Source organism: Bubalus kerabau, chromosome 23 (genome assembly GCF_029407905.1).
Source record: "Bubalus kerabau isolate K-KA32 ecotype Philippines breed swamp buffalo chromosome 23, PCC_UOA_SB_1v2, whole genome shotgun sequence".
Classification (NCBI taxonomy): Eukaryota; Metazoa; Chordata; class Mammalia; order Artiodactyla; family Bovidae; genus Bubalus; species Bubalus kerabau.
The window spans coordinates 37,855,711-37,880,756 of record NC_073646.1 but is presented as its reverse complement, the minus strand read 5'-3'; the positions used below and the strand labels follow the sequence as shown (position 1 = coordinate 37,880,756).

General features: G+C 46.7%; 2 protein-coding genes across 2 annotated transcripts; both read left to right on the top strand.

The window, feature by feature from the left end:
* Positions 1 to 1,579: 1,579 nt before the first annotated feature.
* Positions 1,580 to 15,312, top strand: LOC129637745 (zinc finger protein 239-like). Its single transcript, XM_055562009.1, has 2 exons — positions 1,580 to 1,977; positions 7,622 to 15,312. Exons 1-2 carry the CDS (start codon positions 1,902 to 1,904, stop codon positions 8,563 to 8,565), a joined length of 1,020 nt encoding a protein of 339 aa, XP_055417984.1. The 5' UTR covers positions 1,580 to 1,901; the 3' UTR covers positions 8,566 to 15,312.
* A 290-nt stretch (positions 15,313 to 15,602) lies between these two features.
* On the top strand, positions 15,603 to 24,839 carry TMEM225B (transmembrane protein 225B). The gene is made up of 6 exons (XM_055562012.1): positions 15,603 to 15,662; positions 16,873 to 16,953; positions 19,156 to 19,366; positions 19,671 to 19,817; positions 20,516 to 20,653; positions 24,417 to 24,839. Exons 2-6 carry the CDS (start codon positions 16,942 to 16,944, stop codon positions 24,587 to 24,589), a joined length of 681 nt encoding a protein of 226 aa, XP_055417987.1. The 5' UTR covers positions 15,603 to 15,662; positions 16,873 to 16,941; the 3' UTR covers positions 24,590 to 24,839.
* The last annotated feature ends 207 nt before the right edge of the window (positions 24,840 to 25,046 follow it).

Genomic DNA, 25,046 nt, shown 5'->3' with positions numbered 1-25,046 from the left:
AGCCCAGAGTTGTTTTAGGGCAAAATGGCAGACCACTTAACAGTTCACATTTTAGGAATTCAAAATGCTTAGAAATTGATAAGGTGGTTTCTGAAAAAGAAAGAGAAGGAAAAAAAGACGAAAAGAAGGGAGGGAGGGAAGAGACGGAAACCATTGAGGAAATGTTAGCTCACGAGAAAGCCTGACTTAGAAAGAAGTGACAAACGCATAAAAAAAAAACTGCATAAACTTTGGAAGCACTCATTTTATAAAAGGGTTTCTGCTAGTCACGAGGAGCTGATATCATCATGAAAGGATTTAGTGCTTTTCTAGATATGAGGAGATGCAAGGATTGGGATCATGAAATCAGTTCCTAAAAATATGTCTCAAGACCTCTTATACCAGTAGGGTGCCTCACTCTCCACCCTGAATTCCCTTCAGGGAACGTCGGAGGTCAGCAACTGCAGCAGCATTGGCAGATGGCGAATGCCCTTGCTGTTCAGTCGCTGGCAAATGCTCGTGACAAGTGCCAATTTGTAGTTGACAAATCCAAGAACGGTTTCAAATAGATGGTGCTCTGTACAAATCAAGGAGAAAATATTTATTTTAGAATTATTTTGCTGCCTCATCCCATTCACTTTAAGAAAATGGTTACTCTCTTATGTTTGTATGTCATCCATGCTTATAAATTTTACAACGGGCGTAATTACAAGTTTTTCTTTCCAGCAGTTTCTCATGTTACAATACTCCCCCCCAGTCTTCCTTCATTTTTCTTTGCTGATTGTGGTTAGCCTCCAGGCTCTGGTTTGAACAGGCCAGGGTTTGACTCCTGCTTCTAGTTCACTCACTCACTGCCGCTTCTGGCACATGGTAAAAAATACCAACTTACGGGATTGTTGGGAGGGTTAATGGGATGTCAGTTTTCAGTGCCCCACAACTAGTAGCTGTCGTTTTTGACTTTACCAGGAGAATCCTTGATCATGAACAACTCATTGCCTTAACCTTTTTTCCTGCTTCAGCATATGAGATAATGCCTCTGCAAACCAGTACTCCAGGTGTAGTAGGCGTTTGGATCTTGACCCTGTATCTAAGGCTTTTCTTCCTCTTTCACCCGTTTGGTGTGTTCCTCCTCTTCGTGTGCGCCAGGCAAAACAGGGAGGCTGTGTTGAAGCCACAACGGGCTGCACGGAGGGAGTAGATAACCGGTCTAGGCCCGCAGGGTCATCGTGGCCTGTGATCTGAAAGAACGGGGGTGTAGAGATGGGTGGAGCAAAGCGGAGGAGGGTGCACACGGGAATGATAAAGAAAAAACAACCAATTTAGGTCCTAAGTCCACCTAGGCAATGAGGGTCAAAAAGAGAAATCTCTTCCATCCTCCTTCAATCTCTCCTCGGGAAGGAGGACAAACGCCTAAGGAAGCCCCCACACGACGCCTCTGAGCCCAGCCCCGCAGGGGGCCCTTAGGGAACTCGCGATCGAGATTAAACCTCCGAGCTGCCTAGATGGCCCCGGAAGTGCGCGCCGAGGAACCCGCGTTTCCGGTCTCCCTGGAGGCCGTGGTGGCGGACGCTGCCGCTATCGGCCAGCGGAGGGCGTGAGTGTCCGGGCCGGGCCGGGCCGGGCCGGCTGTCCGCGGGGCGGCGAAGAGGGTCGGGCCGGGTGGACCCCAGTGGGACCGGGGTGGGGCGTGCTGCCGGCCGGGCGCTCCCCGCGGCGGGGCCCAGCCTGCCTGCTGGGAGGACAGGGCTCCTCCGACCGACACCCGGCGGGGAGCCTCTTGGGAAGCGGCACCTACTGTTTCCCCTACATCTGTCCCCTCTCGCTCTCTGTCCTGAAGTGGCTGCCCCTCCCCTGTGTCGGGTTCTGAAGACTTGTAGAGAAGACTTTGGCCTTGGAGCGGCACCGGGGTTTGGACCCAGTCCATGGAGAAACCGCCCGAGCAGATGTCCCTGGATTCCCCGTGTCCATCCCCCGAGCAGGAGCCTCGAAAGACCAAGGGTGAGGAGCTGACCTAGCTGCTTGCTTTTTCTAAAGTTTGTCCTTTCCATTGAGGCCTCAGATCAGATGGACATGCTTAACCGTGCACTTAGAAATACCCTGGTTCGAGACACTTAATTTTTTTTTTTTAACCTAAAGCTCTGTTACATGTAAATGAAGCCTATCACTAATATTTTCTCTCTTACTGTGGAGCAGACCTGCAGCAGCACTGTCCATGTCACTGAGTCTTTCGGATCTGTCATTCCAGCACCTGTTAACTTGCTTGGCCTTTGAGAGGCTAAGTAAACTGTGAATAAGTGAATGAACCCAGCCAAGTGTGTCCTATATCCCAAGTACCAGGAAAAGACTGGGCTTCTCTTGGCAAGCTGTCTTTCATCATTAGGAAAGATACATTTTCCACCCAGGATATAAACTTCAAGAGAGTGCCCTGCCTGTGGAGTACAATAGACAGGCCAGCCACCCGCTGATGGAAAATGAGATTAAACTGTAGACATCAGCATTTAAATTTCAATCTACTATCCCCCCATTATCTGGTGTGTGTGTGTGTGTGTGTGTGTAGTGCTCGCATGTGCATGCTGTCATGTCTGACTCTTTGTGACCTCATGGACTAGCCTGCCAGGCTCCTGTCCATGGAATTTTCCAGGCAAGAGTACTGGAATGGGTTGCCATTTCCTTCTCCAGGGGATCTTCCTGACCCAGGGATCAAACCCATGTTTCTTGTGTCTCTTGCATTGGCAGGCGGGTTCTTTACCAACTGTGCCACCTGGGAAGCTGTACCTGGGAAGCTGTATCTTGGCCTTTAAAAAAAAGTGGATTAGATTATTTAATTGAGGGACAAGGGCTTAGATAATCCACATCAAGTATTTTGAGAAGGTTTATGTTTGGGAGACTATTTTACATGTTTAGCCTCGAATTCTGTTTTAGGCTAATTTTTAACTTAAGTATTTATTGAATTGTTATTATAAAGTACTGAGACTAAGTTGGAAGAAAACCTAGCCCTTGCCACCAGCTTAGAGTTGAGTTGGAATAGTTATCTATGAGAGATTATGGGATAATAAACAGTGTGAAAGTTCACAAGAGAAGAGCCTTGTCAACTGGATATTAGCCCTGGAGGCCTTAGAAAGTCATATGTTTGGCCTTGAAAGACTTTAGAGTAAGAAAAGAATTAGGTTTTAGGTCAGAAGGGACAGACTCTTACCACAGGCTCCTCAGTGGTCATCTTTCTAAGGCCAAGTGCCTTATTTACCTTCCTAAAATACTCATTTATGTTAGTTCACAGTGCCTACTGTATACAGTCTATTCTCTATAACCTGGCATTCGGGTCCTGGCATTCAGGGTCCTCTGCAGCATGATCTGAACCCAGCTTTAAACGTTGTCTCCATGTTTCCCCATACAGGCTCTGCCAGACTGGTGTGTCTGCACGAGGAGATGCCAAAAACACTCTGCTTTACCTGCTATTGTGCCTTTGTGTCCTTTTTCTGCATCACTGTTGCTTACATCCTCTATCTCCCCAAATCACACACATCCCAGTGTCCCATGCATGGAACCTCAGTGCAGGGCAGGCTCCTCCCTTAAGCTCCTGAAATAGACTGGTGGCTGCCCAGAAGGAAATACACACATGCTAGAGACGTTTACATGGAAGCCTGTAGGACTTGGAGGTTGACTCAGCAGTAGAGGTGTAATCACCTTTGTTCCCTTTGCTCTCATACCTCTTAAAAAAACCTTCACCACTTGCTGTTATCTTTGTAACTGCCATTCACTTAGCTCAGGGCACCGCTTTTACTCCATCAAAACTGATTATATCCAGGTTGCCAGTAGCTTAACGAATGAATCCATTGGACACTTTTTTTCCCTTCAGCCCTAATTTTTTTTGACCCCTTAGTATTTTTATTGACATGATTGCTCTTCTTTGAAACTCTTGTTCTTTGGTATAGGCAGCACCATTTTCTCCTGATTCTGTCTCTTGCTTTCTCAGGGTCTTTCCCACTCCTGTTTGTCCACCTGTTTCTTTCTTGTTCTGGGTCACACCATGCAGCTTGTGGAATCTTAGTTCCCCGACCAGGGATTGAATCTGGGCCCTTGGCAGTGAAACCACCTGTAGCAGGTGGAGGTAGAAAGTTGAATGGAGAAGGAATTGTGTGGGGAGATAAATGTTCAGGGAACAGTTCAGAGTAATTGGACCACAGAGTAGACTGATAGAGGATGACTGTAAAGGCAGAGTGGTGTAAGATTGTGGAAGATGGACACCAGGCCAGCCAAAGAGTTTAGATTTTGTTTGGCAGAAATTGAAGCACATAAACTTGCTTCACAGGAGGCTAGCAGATGAGCTTGCAGATCAAGGAAGAGATTCTGGTCTGTTTAGTGTGAGAGGTGATTAGAATCTGACTTGAGCATATTAGCAGTGATAATAGGAAAGCAGGGGCAAAAAATCAAGAAGTACATCATAGGTATAAGCAACAGTATTTGTTTACTGAGTGAATGTGGAGCAGAGAAGAGAGTCACTGGTCACTGTTGCCTCCTCCCGTGGTTTTTTTTTTTTTTTTTTTTTTTTGAAAAATTGTTAAAGCTACAGGAGAGTTGAAGAATATACCAAATACTCACACACTGGAAGTGTATGTGCCAGTTTGGGACAAGTCGATCTCAAGAGACTGGTATGACAGCTGCCACTTGGAAATCTTGTTTTTAATTATTGGAGATGCTGTAGCTGGTTGATGAATACTGCCCATCTCACCACCCATCTCAGGAGATGGTAACACCATCCCTCCAGCTACTCAATCTAGAGGGAAACCCCTGTTTCTTTCATATCCGTATCCATCAGTCAGGAATCCCACCCATGTGACTGTCAGCATTTCTCTCCAGAGTCCAATTACTTCTTACCGCTTCCTCTGCCGCCATCTAGGTTCATGTCACCATCGTCTCTCACCTGGATTGTTGCCACAGCCTGGTTGCTTGTCCTGTCTCTACACTTGCCTCCCCATGGTCTCTCCTCAGCATGGCAGCCAGCATGATCCTGTTGAAGTGTCAGATCTTGTCTTCCTCTGGTCAGAACCCTTCAGTGGCTTCCCATCTCGCTCAGTGTAAAACCTCTTTACAAACCTGTGGCCACAGTGGCCTGTGTTCTCTGATCCTCTTTTATGTCTCTGACCTCATTTCTTACTCCTCTCTCTCTTGCTCATTCTGCTCCAGTCACACTTGCCTTCATGAATACCCGGTGCCTTTGCAGTTGCTGTTTCTTCTATTTGTAATCCTCTTTCTCAGAAATCCTTATCTCCTTCAAGTCTTTGCTTAAATGCCATCTTCTTAGTCTTCCTTTAATCATGGTATTTAAAATTGCATCTCCTTTGCCCACTCTCCCAGGCACTCTAATCCTTGTTCCTTGCTTTTTTGCTTTTATAGCATCTTTATAATCTTTTAACAGTATGTAATTTACATGGTTTGTTGTCCATCTCCTTTAGTAAAATGGAAGAGGATTTTTTTGTTTTGCTTATTGACAGATCTCAGAGTCTGGAACTGTACCTGGCATGTTGTTGGTGCTCAATAAAATGTTCTGAGTGACTGTTATGTGACTTGAGGAATATTTCAAGGATCACCTCCAGCTTCATGGAGGAGGTGATGTTGAACAGGGCTTGAGAGCAGTGAGGTTGACATTCTCAACCATGTTGGGCAGTGGGCCAAGTAAAAGGCCCCTTGTCTAGGATGTCACAGCCATCGCATATTGTGACGAGAGTGGCTCCACAGGTAGTAAAGAGGCTTCGTGTGGGGAGATCAGAATGAGGCTGGAAAAACAGGCAGAGGCCAGATCAGGAAGATGGAGAAGAAACCTAAGTCTCTCTCTGCTCCCTTGGAGCTTGCAGTCTTAACAGGTAAGTAAACACTTGTGCAAGGGGACGTACAAACAGTAAACCAGCAATCCACTCCCACCTGTTAGAATAACTGTTATCTAAAAGACAAGAAATAACAAGTGTTGATGAAGATGTGGTGAAAAGGGAACCCTCCTGTACTGTTGGTGGGAATGTAAATTGGTGTAGCCATTATGGAAAATGGTATGGAGGTTTCTCATAAAATTAAATATAGAACTACCATATGATCCAGTGATTCTACTTCTGGGTATTTATTCAGAGGAAATGAAATCCAAGTTCATTGCAGCATTATTTACAGTAGCCAAGACATGGAACAACCTAAGTGTCCACCAGCAGACAAATATTATCCAGCCATAAGAAAGATGGAAATAATGCCTTTGTAACAGCATGGATGGACCTGGAGGGCATTATGCTAAGTGGAATAAGTCAGAGAAGGACAAACATTGTATTACCTCACATGTGTGTGGAATCTGAAAAATCCAAACTCATGCATACAGAGAACACGTTGGTGTTGCTGAAAGTGGGGTGTGGGTAGTGGGAGAACTGGATGAAGGGCGTCAAAAGTATAAACTTACAGCTATAAGGTAAGTAAGTCCCAGGAAGCTGAGGTATAACATGGTGACTACAGTTAGCAATACCATGTTGTATATTTGAGAGTTGCTTATAGAGTAGATCTTAAAGGTTCCCATCACACGCACAAAAAATTAAAACCAATATCCCAATGGAATGTATAGAAGAGGACATATCTGGAGGTGGAGAACAAATGTAAAATGGTTCTCTGATATCAGATAATTTGTGGAGAACAAATATAAATATGGTTCTCTGATATCAGATAATTACTGAATTCCTTAAAGACAATGACCATTCCCTACTAAAATCTGGGCTGCATGTGTTTTACTTTGATTGCTAATGGAAATGATACTACATTGGATATTCCTCAGCATCCCCTCCTTCCAGAAATATTACTCTAAGCAGAGGCCTTCTTTCTGTAACATACTGCACTTCAGTAAGTCATATTTAATAAGTAAACTTAGGAGGAGAAACGTATTAATAGTAAATGGATTTTTTCCATTGTCTCCCTTAGATACAACTAGGGTGCAGAGTTGGTTTTTGTTGGTTCTCTTAGAAATAGATATTAAAGATATGGAATAGAGCTGAAATAGATAATGGAAATATTTCTTGCTACCCCATGCTTCATATTTTAAGCATTTCCTCCTCTTCTCCCCCTGTCTTTATCAAATCCTCTCAGTTGGCACCATTTCTAAAAAGGTTCCTCTAAGGTCTGAGTATGTCACATTTGTGAGTGAGCATGTGAGTGTCTGTCTGTGGAGAGAGACAGCAGGAATGAGGAAGGTGCTGCGTCTGGTTATGGGGAGTATTTCCTGTTACCACAGTGACAACCCACGTGGCCAGGGTACCATGTGGACAGAACCTTTGTGTGAAGTCCTCTTTGATTTATCTGCTCAGTCCCTACCTCTCTCCATTCAGAACCCCCAGCATCAGCCTTCCTGTGTTCTGAGAAAATCTCACTTTCCTCAAACTCTGTTTTCCTATTCTGCTAATTCCAGTGTACTTGTCTGATTAGGTACTTCATTTATAAATCCTCACTTTAGTTTACTCACCACTTTCTCCAAATCTGCTCAGCTTGTATCCATTTTTCCCCCCTGTATTTCAAGGCCATTTTTCATACTTTTTTGAACCAAATAACCTGGAATACTTTAACCATCCTGTTTCCCACCAGGAGTTTTTACTGTTACATATACCTTTTTTGTATTTTCTGTCAGATGGTGAGACCTGGACTGAGGATCAATTAATTATAAAGCAGAAAACTCTTGAAGTAGGGACACGACCACATGAAGCAGATGAATGTGAACAAAACAAACATGAGGGACCTTATGAATATGGGCGAAACTTCAGTAATATGTCAGACTTCATCCAGCAGTCATATGTTCTTATTGAAGAGAAATCTCAAATGTGCAATGTTTGTGGGAAATTATTCAGGCAGAATGCATACCTTATTCAGCATAAGAAAAGCCACACGCAAGAGAAGCCTTACAAGTGTCATGTATGTGGAAAAGCCTTTGGCCATAGTTCAAATCTGTCTCAGCATCAAAGAATTCATACTGAGGAGAAACCCTATGAATGTGATGAGTGTGGGAGGGCCTTCCGGCGCAGCTCACACCTCATCCAGCATCAGGTCACCCACACAGGAGAGATGCCTTACCTGTGTAACGAGTGTGGAAAAGCCTTTGGCCGGAGCTCAAGTCTCCTCCGACATCAGAGAATCCACTCTAGGGAGAAACCCTATGAATGTACCGAATGTGGAAAGGCCTTCAGCCAGAGCTCACATCTAACAGAACATCAGCGAGTTCACACCAAAGAGAGACCCTACGAGTGCAGTGACTGTGGGAAAGCTTACAGTCGGAACTCACACCTTGTTGAACATCAGAGGGTCCATACAGGAGAGACTCCTTATGGCTGTAATGAGTGTGGGAAATCTTTCAGTAGGAGTTCACTGTTTTTCAAACATCACAGAATTCACACTGGAGAAAGACCCTATGAGTGCAGTGAATGTGGGAAGGCATTTAGTTGCAACTCCTACCTCATTCAGCACCAGAAGACTCACAGTGGAGTAAAATCTTCCAAACGTAAAGAATGTGGGAAAACCTTCAAGCATAGTTCATACCTTATTCATCACCTGGGAACCCATACAAGAGAGAAACCATAAATGAAGTGAAGGTGGTAAAGCCTTTGGTCGGAGTTCAGCTCTGACATCAGAGAACTCGCACTGGGGAGAAAACCTTTGCCTGTAGAGAATGTGGACTGTCTTCAGTCATAGTTCACCTCTTACTAAGACCTGAGAATCCACACAGTAGACAAATATCTTATGCATTCAGTGCATGAGAACCTTTAGATAGAGTTCCTGCCTTACTCAGCATTGGCCAGTTCATGTTGGGGGAATGGTGGGTATGGGGAGAGCCTTGCTGTGTGTCAGAAAGGGGTGCAAAAGGGGTAGAGTGACACCATGGAGGGGATGACTGAAATGGAACTTTTAGTTTGCACTACTTTTTTTTTTTTTAAGAAAGCTTTTTTTATTGCTGTGTAGCATATGTGCAGTGAATGTACTCACAGCATAACGAATTCTCCCATATGTGTGCTCCCGTGGAGCCACCCCCGAGATCAAGATTTAGAACCCTTCCGTCACTCCAGAAAGCGCCCCCCTCTATCCCCTTTCCCAGTTGTGCCCCTTTGTGCAGCTAGAGGTAACCTCTGTGCCAGGTTCTCTCAAGAAAGGTTAGTTTTGCCTGTTCTAGAATGTTCCACGAATGGAGTCACAAGGAGGCTTTTGTGTCTGCCTTCTTTCACTCCGCAGAACGTCTGTGACATTCGTCCAGGTTGGAGCATGTGGCAGTACTTTCAATAGAATGTTCAATTTTAGTCTGAGTGGGATGCAAACCATGGGATGGCTTTGAGCAGAGGAATGACGTGCACTCATCTGCATTTTGAATGGCTCTCCTTGGCCCTGTGACGGTGGAGCTAGGAGGAGACCAGGCTGGGGGCTTGTGTGGGTTTCCCAGGGCTGCTGTTACAATGATCACAAGCTGGGTGGCTTAAAAAACAAAATGATTCTCTCACACTTCTGCAGCCCGAAGTCTCAAATCACGGTGTCAGCAGGGCTCTGCTCCCTTCAAAGTCCCCTGGGAAGGACCTCGCCTTTGCTCTTCTAGCTTCTGGGGGCCTCACGTGTTTCTGCCTTGTGAACCAGACCTTCAGTCTCTGGCTCCCTCTTCACTTGGCTGCCATCTCTGTGTCCTGTCCTCCTCTTTTAAGGGCACTGAGCTAGTTGATTTCAGGCCTACCCTAATCCAGAATGAGAATGACCTCATTTTAATTTAACTAATTATATCTGTGAAGACCTTATTTCAAAAGAAGGTCACATTTTGAGATTCCAGGTGGGCAGGGCACTTGGGGGGACATGATTCAACCCCCTTCGAGGGCTGCTGCAACCATCCAGGCAAGAGATGACAGTGGTGAAGATGGGGTGGTAGTGGTTTGAGGGCTCCATTACCCAGTCATATCCGACTTTGTGACCCTATGGACTGTAGCCTGCCAGGCTCCTCTGTCTGTGGAATATTCCAGGCAAGAATACTGGAGTGGGTTGCCATTTCCTTCTCCAGGTAGTTTGCACTACTTTTTATTTGATCTTGAGGATCTACATCAGAGAGAGATTCTATGGTTTGTTTTTCAAATCTCTACAGTCATCCTCTGAAAACAGGATGAATTAGGTCCATTCCAGGGAAGAACAAATTGGGGATTCAGACTCATGGATCAGGAAAGCAGCAGGATGACCCTTGAAACCAATAGTTTCCTTCTATCTCACCTGTCCTGTTGGTTGTTACTGTACATGGAAGTGGCTCTTGGGTTTTCTAGGGCCACCATTTTCGCTCCTCAGTATCCTGCAGACTACTGAATCTCTCTTTGTTTTATATGTTATAGAAGCTTTAAATAAATGGGCCAATTTTCTAAGCCAAATAATTTCTCAGTATCATGTCATGGGCTTTGCTATGTGTAGAATCCAGTAGACTGAACTGCATGTGTCAGACTTCCCCTTTCTTCTGTTTTTCAGTCTGTTTGGGCTCTCAGGGAGATTCTTGGGAGAGTTAGAGGGCAGAAGAGAGGCAGCAGTGATTTTGTAGCTCACATGTGATATTGTTGCTGATCTGTTGACTCACTTCACTGGGGCTGGGCCTGAAACTAGTCTGCCTTCCCCTGGATTCTTCTTTGCCTTTATTGGGCCAGGTGTGTGTGTGTGTGTGTGTGTGTGTGTGTGTGTGTCTGTCTGTCTCATCATGATTCTCCTTCTCTGATTGAATTCTAGTCATACACATGCTTTGCTCTCATATCCTTAAATTTTTTTTTCACCAGTTGCTGTTATCTTTGTAACTGCCATTCACTTAGCACGGGGCACTGCTTCTGCTCCATTGAAACTGATTATATCCAGGTTGCCAGTGGCTTAGCTAATTAATCCACTGGACACTTTTCTTTAGCCCTAAGTTTTTTGACCCAGGCTAGATGGAAGGAGTGGTGGGAGGGACCTTTGCACTGGGAGTGGAACCAGCTATTGGGTGGCGGCCCTACGAGCCTGCTTATTGATGGGTTCTGGTTGTGTTATATGCAGTAAAACTTCAATTTGGGTAACTTGGGTTTTCCCTTTAGAGCATGGGACCAGGGAAGCACAGAACCCAGGGGAATCAGAACTCTAAAGGTTCTAGCTCCAGCTCACAGGCTCTTCACCGACTTTTCCAGCAGACAGTTCCCTCCTCCCTTGTCTGTCCCTCTACTCTAGACCTGGGAAAGCATGAAAATGCTTCCTGAGGAGATGATACTTAAATACACTTTCTAAATTTCTGATACTTATAAACACTTTCTCAATTTCTTATCCTGGGAGGGGCTGGCTTGGCAGTTCCTAGCCATACCTTGAATACAGCCTTGGGTCCCCCGCAGAGAGGCATTTCCTATGCTGTGGTTGAAGAGGTAAGAGTCTTCAGGCAAAAGGAGATAGGAGGAGGAGGAAGACAAATTTCCACAATGGCATCCAGAAGTGACTGTTTTCATCCCCACAAAAGCCCATCACAGCCCTCATGTTGAAATCAACAAGACCGTTCTCATCTCAGCTCTGCCCACTGACTTCTCCAGCCCTCTGTGGCCACCCCTTCTGCCAGACATTCTGAAATTCATTGCTGCTGCTGCTAAGTCGCTTCAGTCATGTCCGACTCTGTGCGACCCCATAGACGGCAGCCCACCAGGCCTTCCCATCCCTGGGTTCTCCTGGCAAGAACACTGGAATGGGTTGCCATTTCCTTCTCCAATGCATGAAAGTGAAAAGTGAAAGTGAAGTCACTCAGTCGTGTCCGACTCTTAGCAACCCCATGGACTGCAGCCCACCAGGCTCCTCCGTCCATGGGATTTCCCAGGCAAGAGTACTGGAGTGGGGTACCATTGTATTTTTCAAATGCAGGTTAAGAGCCACTCGGGTGGGGGTGGGGCCACAAAATTAATTTACTGTAATGAGTTACAACCAGCAAAGGGTAAAAAGAAAAAAGTAGGCAGAACTAGAATTGACTAGAAAACGTCCATCATAAAGGTAAGTCAGACTTTTGTCCTGTTTGTGCACAATGGTGCATATACACAAAGTACAACCTACAATAGTTCTTGCTGGGGAGCAGGTAAAAATCTTTGCTCATTGCAATCCCTGTGTGGGCATAAGATTCTGTCTAGAAGGGCCTCCTTGGCATGTCTTCCCTTGGACTGAATTGTTCTCACTCTACAATTCCCACAGCATGCTCTACTTCTTTGTGCACTGATCACACTTTAAAAAAATGATTTATCTGTTTGTGCTAGTTTCCTGTTTGTGCTAGTTGCAAGCTTGGTGAGGGCAGGGACTGTGTGCACCTCACCTGACATCTGTCATTAGAGAAGGCACTTGTGTTGAGTGGCTGAATGATAAACCCAGGTCCAGGTTCTGGCTGTGTGTGTTCTCAGGCAAGGTCTCTTTGTTTTTTCTGACTTTTAATCTGATTTACATACAGAAAACTTCAAAGAGTAGACTAATGAACACCCTATATATCCTCCACTTAGATAAACAGTATTACCATATTTCCATATTTGCTTTCTATTTATCTGCTTTTTCCCCCCCTGAATCATTTGAAAGTAAGCTTTACCCTGAGTATTGGGTTGGCCAAAAGTTTGTTCAAATTTTCCTGTAACAGTAAAATCTGAACGAACTTTGTGGCAAACCCAATACTATGGCATGCTTTTTCTAAGAGATCATTCTTGTACGTAATCACAAGACAATTAACATACCTAAGAAAAAGAATTAAATTCCATAATACCATCTAAAATGTAGTCTGTATTTAGATTTTCCTTGGTTGTCCCAAGAATGTGTTTTATAGCTAGTTTATTTCAAATCAGAAAAAAAAAATCAAGGGTCACATTACATTTGGCTTTATATCTCTTTAGATTCTTTTAATCTAGAAGAGTCCCACCTTTTTTTTTTAATGACTGACTTCTGGAGGAGTCAAGAACAGTTACCTTTTATAACTTTCCATGAAATTGATTTCCTTGTTTTCCTGAGGTGGTGTTTAGCTTCCTCCTTACCCCTCTGTATTTTCTCTCAACTGGAACGAGGTCTAGAGGCCTGATGATCTACTTCTGGCAAGAGCACCTCACAGGCGATGCTTCCTTCATACTGCTGTCACCTCAAGAGGCACGTGACATGAGATTATTCTACCCCAAGTAATACTGTTTGTTCACCGGCTTAAGGGAGTGACCGCCAGATCTCTTCTGTATAAAGATATGTGTTTCTTTTGCAATTAGTAATTTGTGAGGAGGATAAGCTCCAGCACCATGTGAGGAATCTATTCCTCCACAGCCTAATGTTTTTAGTAATCGCCCATGATTTTTTAGCAACCATTCATGTGATAGTTTGGACATGTTCTTAACCAGGGGCTCAGTTTTTCCATCTGTGAGTGAATGAAGTCGCTCAGTCGTGTCCAACTCTTTGTGACCCTGTGGACTGTAGCCCACCAGGCTCCTCCGTCCATGGGATTCTCCAGGCAAGAATACTGGAGTGGGTTGCCATTTCCTTCTCCAGGGAATCTTCCTGACCCAGGGATCGAACCCAAGTCTCCCGCGTTGCAGGCAGACGCTTTAACCTCTGAGCCACCGGGGAAGCCCAGGTAGCCTGGGCATAATCATACCAGTGATTTGGATTTGCTGTATAACAACATTTAAAAGTGTGACAGGGTGCGTATGAAGATGCTGTTACGGTCTGCCATACTTTCTCCTTCTTTTGAGAACACCATCCCTCTTCCTTTTTAGAACATTCTTTTGCTGCTCCAGATAAGTGGTCTGATGATCTCTAGTGGCCTTGGCCTGCAACTGCTTGGAGCGAGGCTTCGGTTCCCAGCCAGAGATTGCGGTAGTACCAGATCCTAGCCACTAGACCAGTGGTCAGTGACAAGGGCCCTGACCCTTTGGCTTTGCAGAAAAGAATTCCCACAAAGACAGAAAATAGTGAAAGTATTAAAGAGGGGACAAAAATACAGTTCGTGTTGATAGACTCAGGGAGAGAGAGAGAGAGTCTATGAGTGGCCCCCTTGTGGCAGTTTGAATTACTTTTATGGGGCATTTCTTCTGGTTTTCCTTTGGCCAATCATTTTGATTTGCCTGGTCCATATTTGGTACATCTCAGGATCCTCCCGTGTGTGTGCACGCATCTCTTAGCCAAGATGGATTTTACTGAAAAGGCATATGGGTAGGGAGCATCCCTTGGCATCACTTCCCTTTGGCCTCCAAGGAGCCTTTTCTGTGCATGTGTGGTTGGGGAGATCTTCTGACTTCAAGAAAAGAAATGTGTCATCTGAGCAGGGCCCAGCCTCCTCCCTTACATATCCTGCTATTCTTGTCTTGGAAATCGCGATTCCCTGGGGGTCTCATCTGCCTCCTTCCTCAAACCTTCAACTTCTTTGATGATTCTACCTGCTTGGCCTCTGTGGGGCACAGCTGATGCATCTTCTTCGGTGGAGTGGAATGAGCTTGTGACCAGAGCTGAGCCAGTCAGAATTCCTGGGGAACTGGGAACCAAGTAGGGGTGGGAATAGGGTGAAGAAAACATTCTTTTTCCTGAGGGTGACTAAAAGTGAGGCTGTGAGTCGAGAAGTTGACTATTTCCCCTCCCACCTGGAGAAGGACAGCCTCTGGGATGGAGGGATCAAACACCATCTCTGAGAGCAGGGCGGAGAGGTCTCCCTGGCCTGGCTCCAGGCCTTCCCAACTGTACTCTGCCTTGCCCCAGCTAAGCCAAGAAAGACCTGTCTTGCCTGAGGCCTTACAAATTGGGGTCTGAACCTTATGACAGGTAGAATACCGACTATACAATGAGCCTCTCACATGATGTATGTTAGTCGCTTCAGTCATGCCTGACTGCGACCCCATGGACTGTAGCCCGCCATGCTTGTCTGTCCATGGGGTTCCCCAGACAAGAATACTAGAGTGCCATTTCCTTCTCTGAGGGATCTTCCCCACCCAAGGATCAAACCTGGGTCTCCTGCTTTGCAGGCAGATATATGAACCACCAGGGAAGCCCTCTTTCACTTGATAGATAATCACGTCTCACATGTTAGGTGATTCAATAAATTAATGGTTCATCAGCTCTCATCCTTTCCTGTTATCTTTGAATATGTGCCTGCTAGTGGAGAGGTGTGTGGAGGTGCCAGACATGGTCCTGGTTCTTAAAAATCTTAAAGAATTATAAATGCCTTTCCTTGGTGAGCTTAGTCTCAAATCACGGGGAGCTGGTGACTCATCCAGCTCCAAGTGTGGCCCCTCGTGCCACACAACCCAGCCCCCCAGCTCAACCACCAGGGCTAGGAGCTAGAGTGTCTCTCTTGGAAGAGCCTAAGTTTAAAACCAGCCCGCCTTGGGAGAGGTGTAGACAGCCTTTTTAGCGGAGGGCAGAGGACTGTGCCGGCCAGGGCGGGGTTTGGGGGGTGTGCCTGAGTGCATGCGCAGGGCAAGGGAGAGGGAAAGACTGGGAATGGGGGGGATGGGGGTGAGCGCGAGGTCCGGCAGCGCGTCTCCCAGGCCCTTCCAGCCAGCTCGCTGGAGAAGTCACTATGATCATGCCTTTTTCACAGATGAGGAAACTGATGCCCAGGAAGAAGAAATAACTTCCCCAAGGGCACCCTGCTGGTGATGGCAGAGCTGGCATTCGAATCCGGTGGACTTCAGGGTGCACCCACCCCCACCCCATTCTGCGTACCGGTGAGCAAGGCCTGGACCGCAACCGCCCTGGAGGCCAGGTTCCCCCAGTCGTAGGGCCCCGAGGGCTCCGGCTCTGTGGGCTCCGTGGGGAGACTGAGCATCCCCTCGCTGGCCTGAGGCGGGTGGAGAGCAAAGGAGGGTCTTGACCACCGGCCAAAAGGCTGTGCCAGCAGCCGGGGCAGGTGTAGGGACTGGAGACCGGTGGGGAGGGGCGAGCGGAGGTGGAGCCTCGGGTTGGGGGGGGAGGGCGTGAAGGAGGCCCCCCCAGGCCAAATATTACCCTTCTGTTGGGAGCCGTCGGGCTGGATCTGGGGCCCAATGGCCAGGTCAGGACCCATCTATGGGTCTGGATAATGTCACTGGGGCTTTGGGGCCACTAAGGACCGAGGAGGGTCGTCAGTGGGAAGGAACCCCTCACCCAGCCTAAGTCACTTTCAGCCCAAGTGACCTCAAATTACTGGCTGGTGGGACAAGTGGGGAGTGAGGCTCCCGGGGGCCCAGACAGTTCCCTTCCCGGTTCCAGCCCGGGATACACTTATCTGGGCTGCACTGCACCTGGGCTGTGCAGGGCTGCTCCAGGGCTGGGGGCTGGAGTGCAGGGAGACAGACTCTGCCAGCGGGAACCAGGCCCAGCGGGGCACGCAGCTCCTCCAGTCATTGGCCCTTTTCAAAATAATTGAAACGTCAGTAAGAGTAGATGATAGTAAGTTCGTTTTGTTTTGAATGTTCTTGGCAAAGTAAAAAGTTGGCAACCCTCTTCCCCCCCACCCCATTCTGTCTCCCTCTCCTCTACTTTCGGGAATCCCAAACCCAACTGCCGGCCAGTGGTGACTGGTGAAGAGGTGAGGAGATGGGGTGGCCGTTCAGGGTTGTGGTCCCTGTGTCCACTCTGACTGACTCTGGCATCCTGGACCAGTCTGTTCTCCTTTCCAGGTGTTTCTTCATCAGTACAAAAGGATCTGCAAATCCCCCTTTATGGTAACATGTCCATGGTTCTTTGAGTCTGGCTTATGTCCCTGGTGCCCAGTTGTCCAGAGCCAGCACTGAGGGCAGCTCCATGCAGAGGCTGGCTTATCCCTGGAGAAAGGCCTGCAGGGTCCTCCTCTCTGGAGAGCAGCTGGGGTGGGCCAGGGGACAGCTCGGAGTCACCTCAGGTGAGGAGGGGAAAGCACTGTACTGCCTGACAAGTTTATGTGTTTCTTCTCCCCAGTAGTTACCCAGAGCCGGAGAGTTCCTGTCTTTTTCCATCCCTGATTCTCCCCGTTGGCCTAAGCTGGGCATGGGGCGCCCAGTAAGTACACAGTTCGTTTTTGTGGAGTGAATGGATAAAGACTGGTGGCTGGGAGACTCCAGGGAATAGAAAGGACCAAGCTGAGGTTTGCAGAAGATGTGGGATTTAAAAGGCTTAAAGGGGAAGAGACCTGCCCTCAGGGAAGAAACCCAGACTGGAGATGCTTGGGGTGACTGTGGTGTTCCAGGAATGGAGAGAGTCATGGCGGGTGTGGGGGCAGGAGGGTGGGTGCTTTAAAGACTTTATGAAAGAAAACTTGAGAAGGTGAGGACGGTTGATGAGGTTAAAGTGTGGGAGAAACAGAGAAAGCAGCACGAACTCCAGACTGGAGTGTGGGTGATGGAGCAGGTGATTGAAATGGGGGGACGCTGAGGTCAGTTTAGACAAGTTGAGGTACAGAGGGGTGGGGTTGGGGACAGGAAGGGACTCAGAGCATCAGTTGAAAATGTCCAGGGTATGCCATTCCCTGAAGAGGACGGGGTCAAGAGGCGGCCATGACTCCTACCTGGAGAGCTTTAGAGCCAGGACTCAACTCTCTCTGGTCCAGTGACTTCATCCTCTTAGAGTGAAGGAAACCAAGGCCTTGAAGTTCGGGTGACTCATCAGTACTGCCCGGAGGGTGGAAAGATCTCAAAGGGTAGCTTTGCAGAGAGGGCAGGATAAATTTTTCAGGTGGGAAGAAGAAAAACTGGGGAATGACAGAAAGAGAGAGGGCAGGATAAATTTTTCAGGTGGGAAGAAGAAAAACTGGGGAATGACAGAAAGAGTGCTTTAGAAATTTCCCAATCGCTCTGACAGCAGTCAAAGAGGAACAGTTGTTAACTCTTCTATAAGCAGTGGATTTCCTCTGCCCTCCGGCTAGTTCTCCTGTTGTGATCAGACGATCTCAAAGCCTCAGAGATGCTCCTTGCACCCAGCTGCAGTGAGGGGTCCGTATGGGGGCCTCAGAGGGGCCCCAGTGCCTGGGCACACATGGGGGCTGAGAGGAAACGGAAGCCCCTCACTTGCTGTGTGCAGCTTGGAAGCTTGGCGCTGCCAGGCACAGTCTGCTGAGGCAGCAGAATCAAGGGCTGTTGTCTCGGGGTGTCCCCATCTCCCTTGTCCTGTCCCTCTGACCTCCGGATGCCACCTTCCTGCACTGCCACGTGGCTATGGTCATCGGGGGCCATCTGGACAGGGCCCACCCTCGCTGCTGCACCCAGGCTTCCAACGACCCTCCTCTCCTCCCCCTCCTTGGCCCTCTCCACCTCATTCCTCAGGGCTGCCAGGCTGGGTGAAGGCAGAGGAGGCTGACTAGGTGAATCCTTAACCAAGCACCTGGGCCCTGAGCACTGTGCTTGACGCTTTGTTTGCAGTGTGTTACTTGGTCCACCCAAGAACCTCAATGGGCAAGTGTTATCTCCTGCCTTTTCCAAATGGGGAACCCAAGGTCCTGAGAGTTTTAGTAAGTTCCCCGAGATTACCCAGCCGGCAAGTGATAAAACTGGGACACAGTCACGACTTCTACAGCCAATTCCAGCCAGGGCTTACCTTCCATATCACAGGTGTTCCTTCTAGGAAGACATCCTTGATGACAGCTGGTGGTGATGGAGAAGTTTTGAGGGATCCTTAACTGAGGGGCTCAACCTCCAGGCCTAGAGGGAGCCTAGGGCTTCAGGAGGGTCTATGAAACTCTAAAACTATTTTTAAAAGTTTCTGTGTGCATATTTTCTGCTCATTTTTCAGCAGAGGACCAGGTGGACCCCTGTCCATCTAAACCACAGGTCCTGAGGCAAGAGGGCCAGTCCCTGAGTAAAGGCACTCCAGGCCCTGGTTTTAATATCTGCCTGGTCCTCATTCTGAAATCTCCAAGGGCAGACAGTAGCCAACAGCTGACTGGAGAGGCTCTGTGGCCGGTTGTGGTGGCGGGGGTGGGGTGGGGGGCTGTTAAACAGAACTGAAAAGTTAGAACTTTAGAGCTGGGAGGGGTGGAAATTTTACCAAGGTGGAAATCGAGGCTCAAAGGGACCACACACACTCAAGATCACCCAATGAGTTAGTGAGAGAAAAGGTTTTCTGTGTTGGCTAGGCCAGCTGAAGAGGTCTGGAAGGTTAATTAAAGCAAAGCAAACATTTCCTGAGCCCCACGTCCGCTGACATGTCCGCGGGCACCATCTCCGTCACCTGGTGCCACGTGGGGCTCCCTCACTGTTCCTCCCCCAGGTGATGCTGACAATAGAGGACAGAGATGTGAAGGGCTTCACCTGGGCCATAGCCCCTGCCTTGACTTCCCTGGGCTACCTGCTTATCCTGCTGGTCTCCATCTTCCCCTTCTGGGTGCGGCTGGTGAACGAGGAGTCCCAGGAAGTGTTCTTCAGTGGCCTGTTTGAGAACTGCTTCCATATCAAGTGCTGGAAGCCTCGACCCTTATCCAGTATGGAGGGCTGAAGGCGGGGATCGGGGAGAGGGAAGCAGGGCCAGCTTAGGGTTTGAGGGGTGACTGAGGACTGGGGGGGCAGATAGAACAGAATGAACATGCCTGAAAGGACAGTTTCTCTCAGTCTCTTGGGGTTAGACGAAAGTAGGCAGCTGGGAAGGTGTTAATGATGTGCGGTCTACCCATGGGGGGTTGGAACTTTGGCCCCAGGCCACGGTTGGGGACCCAAGGCTGGCTGGGCTCCGCCCTCTGGGCTGAGTGCCGGGGCCCAGCCTGCTCTCCCTCCTGCCCTCCCCTGCAGTTTACGTCATCCTCGGCCGAGTCTCCCTGCTGTCCGCCGTTGTCTTGTCTTTCCTCACCACTTTCATCATGGTGTCCTTTGCGTCTCAGCTCTTTCCGAGGACACGGAAGCACAATTTTGTGTCAGCCTTCATCAGTTTCCTTACAGGTGGGGAGCAGCAGGTGGGCCCCAGCCTTGGGGAGGGGTCCAAAGATGGGGGGATGGTCTCTGTCTGAGGTCAGGAGAGGGACTTTCTAGGGCCCCTCTCCTCTGTTTCCATCTCTATGAAGTTGCCCAGGGCACAGCCACCCCCTCCTTGGGGCTCCTCCTAACTGCACTTCCAGAGGGCACAGCCCTCGTCACCTTGGCTTGGCAACATCTCTCTGGGGGTCTTTCCCATCATCTCTATCCTAGCAGCTGTCCTGGAACCTGGTACAGAGTTATAATATAATTGAAATATAGACTATAAACCAAATACAAATATTTCTTGGATGAATGAATGGAAGAGACCATCTCTGCCGTCTAGAACCTTCTAACTTTAATAGGCTGACCAAGGCCCTGCCCTGGGAAGCTCCCATCAGATGGAGGAGGTGGAACGCTCACAGTGGGAGCGTCACACCCGGGGCCCATCTGGAGTCGGCCCAGGGCACAGGCACAGAGAGTACCCGGGAAAGGGGTTTCTGAGAGGCAAGGCACACGGGCTTTGCAAAGAGTTAGGAAGGAGGGTGAGACAGGTGTGTGGGGTGAAGGTTGTTGGTTCTGAAAGTGAAAGGGACCCGGGCCAGGAGAAGGGAGCCTCACGCAGGTGCTGGAAGGCTGGAGCAGGGGCAGGAGGAGACCAAGGGGGCCTGCCTGTGATCCCGCAGGGGCTTGTGCCTTCCTGGCCTTGTTGCTGCACGCCCTGGAGATCCAGAGTCTGCGGATGAAGCCCAGCCCCCCGCAGTTCTCCATACAGTGGCCTTACTACGTCCTGGGCTTCAGCATCCTTCTGTTCATGGTGGCTGGTGAGTGATTTGGGGCTGGCGCCCTCGCCCCACCCTCTGTCTGGATTCAGGAGCTGTGGGTGCTCTAGAGCTGTGCTGCTCAAAACCTTAGTCACATGTGGCTGTTGCTGTTGTTTAGTCACTCAGTCGTGTCTGACTCTTTGCGACCCCATGGACCATAGCCCGCCAGGTTCCTCTGTCCATGGGATTTGCCAGACATGGATACTGGTGCGGGTTGCCATTTCCTTTGCCAGGAGATCTTCCCCACCCAGGGATTGAACCTGGGTCTCCTGCATTGCAGGTGGTTTCTTTACCAGGGAAGCCTTCACATGTGCCTAGGTAACTTTAATTAATTAACATGAAATAAGGTTAGAAATTGAGTTCCTCGGTCACACCAGCTACACCTCACATATTCAAAAACCACACTGTTACGTGCTCAGTGGCTTCCACATTGGGCAGTGCGGATGCAGAAGGTTCTGCTGGACAGCACCACTCTAGGGCCTACCTCAACTCTGTCCCCCACCCTCATCCTCCCCATTCCCGTCTTCCTTGACTTTAGAACCAAACTTGCACATTTCATGTGCTCCCTTACACCATCCTGGTTCCTAAGGCTTTCTATCCCTATCTCTCTAGCTTGAAATCTGTGATCTTATTTCTCACTTGAATCCATTTTTCTTTACTTATCATCATCATCTAAGTTCTTCATCCCATCTGATCCTGTCTAATTGTCCCTACTCCTCATCCTCTTCCCACAATATTAACCTGACCCATGATCATAACCTATTTAGACTCAATTTTATTATATGTTGAACATATAACAAAGGATATATCTGTAAGATATAAGTAATTATAAACTGTACACCCATATTTCCACCATATATTTAAGAACTAGCCATATTTTGTCAAATCCATTGTTTAGAATTTACACCCTTATTTTATGTACCATGAGAAAGAAAAGACTGATGCCAAATATAATTCTAAGGTGCTCATAGCTTGTAAGGCACATCTTTATTTCAAGATGTTAACATGTGGAAAAAAATGGGCTTGTTAAAATTAATGAAATATGTTAGAATATTAAGTATCTTTGAAGTTTTCCCCCCCACCATGTGGCTCTTCCTTCTCTCACCTTCTTCTCTATCCCGAGGAATCAATTATTCTGAAATTTATGCCAGTTATGTTTACTACATGGCTATATATCCTTAAACAATGTATTATTTAGTTTTGCATACTTTAAAATGTTATATGAGTATTATGATACTGCGGAGAAGGTGATGGCACCCCACTCCAGTACTCTTGCCTGGAAAATCCCACGGACGGAGGAGCCTGGTAGGCTGCAGTCCATGGGGTCGCTAAGAGTTGGACACGACTGAGCGACTTCACTTTCACTTTTCACTTTCATGCATTGGAGAAGGAAATGGCAACCCACTCCAGTGTTCTTGCCTGGAGAATCCCAGGGACGGGGGAGCCTGGTGGGCTGCCGTCTATGGGGTCGCACAGAGTCGGACACGACTGAAGTGACTTAGCAGCAGCAGCAGCATTATGATACTGTATTTTTTCTTTTGGAATTTGCTATGTTTGATTGATATTATAATCTCGAGATTCCTCCATATTAATATGAGGAACTAAGCTTCATTTATTTTTACTACCTTGAGTATTTAATTGTGTAACTAAGCTTTCCAGTAGAAGGAGCATGGTATTTTTCTATGGGAGAATTTTTAAGTTAATGATTCAGTTTCTTTAATGATTACATGACTATTCAGGTATTTTGTTTCTTCTTGAGTCAGTTTTGCCAAGTTATATATTTCTTTATACATTTTATCTAAGTTTTAAATTTTATTGACAAAAATATTTTTTAAATTTTGTTCTGCATCTGTAGTTGTATGCTTTGTCATACCTGATTTTTCTGTTTTTTCATTACTAAGTTTGTCAAGGGTTTATCAGTTGTTTTAGTCTTTTCAAAGAATCAACTTTTTAGTTTTCTTGAAACAAACCTTCTTGTTTGTTTTCTACATAATTGCTTTTTGCCTCTTATTTTGAACTTCCCTCCCCACTACTTAATTTTTTTGTGTGTTTATTCTTCTGTTCCTTTTTCAACTTCCTAAATCAGGATCTAAGCTCATGGATTATTTCTTCTTTTCTAAGTAGGCATTTAAAGCTTTAATCCTCATCTAAGAATTGCATCTTTATTTGAAGCTCTCATTTTGATGTGTAATATTTTTTGTTGTTCAATTTCAAATATTTTCTTGTTCCCCTTATTACTTCTTTCATCCATGCATTATTTTAAAGTATACAATTTGGTGCATGAACTGAAGCTGAGGAGTGGTATTTCTAGAACATTTTTTATCTCCTCCCTAATATCTTTTTTTTTTCTTTTTGTCTTTTGTGGAACCCCAGGAAGACTTCTGTTAGACCTTAATACTCTATCCTGCATGTCTGTCAGTTTCTCTTTCATATTTTTCGTCTTTGTCTTTCTGGGCTGCATTCTGAATAATGTATCTAGTTATATCTTCAGTTTTATCCATTCACTTTTTAGCTGTGTCTGATCTATTTAACCTAGCCTTTAAATTTTTATTTCAGTTAATCTATGTTATAACTAGACATTGTATTTTCCTGTAAATCTCATTTTATACTTTTTCCTTATGTTTTAAATCTCTGCTCTAAATATATTTTTATTATACATGTTAAACATACTCACTTTATATTCTGTATCTTATAAGTTTTAAAGTTGAATTACTTGCCCTTGTTTCTACAAGCTCTGGCTTGTGGTGCCTTGTTCCTTCCTATGTTCTGTGGGTTTTGACTGTGAACTGATTTTCCTTGAAAAATTTTTTTTTTGGAAGATCTTTGAGGCCTGTATTTAAAGTGTTTCCTTAAAAAAGGATTTGCATTTGCTTCTGCCTGGTGCCTGGGTGCACAACAACTACCCTAGGATCCCAATCAAAATACTTAGGTACTATGAGTCTAGCTGCAGACCCACATAATAGCTAGCCTGTGCTTTTGAATTCTGAATCCATGCAGGCAACTTTGAAGTTCCAGTTTCATGTGGTTGACTCTTACTAGATCCCCTCATTGCACACAGGACTTGGGCTTTCCTTTTATTTTCTGTGTCCTAAATAGCCAACTGAATGGAAACTCAGGGTCACCTGGGTTGAATAGATGTCTCCAAGGTGAAGGCTAATTGTGTGTTTGCTTAACCCTCTAGATTCCTAAGATCATTATGGTTTGGCTTCTGAAAATGTCTTACTCTGATGCCAGCTTGATGATGTATTTATAAATAGGTTTTTGAAGAAATATTTAGAAGTTTTGTTTAGTGGGGGAGTATCTTGTTGACTGTAAAGCTGAAAATAGAAGTTGTTTTATCTCAGTCTTAGCCATAATGCAGCATTTCTTATCCAATCAGGATATCTCCATTTGTTCCTTAATATTCACTCTCCCTTCCTTCCAATAAGATTCAAAACTTACTGAGAATTTTGAATGGGTTGGGCATGAAGAGGCCTGGGCTTTGTGTTTGACCTTCCTCTCTGAAACCTGGTTTTCTTACCTATTAATGGTTAGACAATTGCTCAGATGACGTCCAGCACTGGCCATGGTTCCTTGAGTTTATACATCTATTTGTATGCTTTGTCTGTCAATGTACTGTTTTGCCTTCTATTTCTGTAAAACTCTAAATTGGAGGGCAGGTGCAGACCAGAGGAATCAGGTCAGAGGAGGGAATTTCCAACCTCCGGGGCACTGAGCTTGATACACTTTCTCTCTCCTGACTCAAACTTTTGCTGTGACCCAGGTGCCATCTGCCTCATCCAAGAAATAGCCTGCCATAGATGCCATTTGTTGCCCATTTCCCAGAGTACTGAGGACACCCAAGAGATCTCATACCTGGAAAACCTGGATAGTCTGGGAGGAGAACTGAGCTCCATGCAGAAGGAGACGCTGCTGAAGGAAGAAACCATTATCTAGACCCAGACAGTCTGAGCCCTGCCCTTCGTCAAGTGCGCATGTGTCAGTGCGTGTGGCTCTTCAGTCTCCACCAGTCTCTGCCGTTTCTGATGAGACTTTTGAGTGTCAAGTCAACCCCTCCCTTCCCCCTCCTCACAGTGATTCTATCCTGCGTGTGTTTGATATTCGTTAAACGTTTTTTTGAATTCTTCCTGAGCTTTCTGAGTGATTTTTTTTGGACATGTGTTTTCAATAAAAAAAGGACTACCGTCTGTTAATCCATACCTCCGAAAACAGACAAGGGAATTCCCTGGCAGCCCAGTGGTTAAAACTCCACACTTCCACTGCAAGGGTCATGGGTTCCATCCCTCGTCGGGGAACCAAGATCTTGAGTGCTGTTCAGTGTGACCGAAAAACAAACAAAACACCAGCTTGCAGCCTAGAGGGCAGGAGGGGAGGGAGGAGTATCAGGAAATGA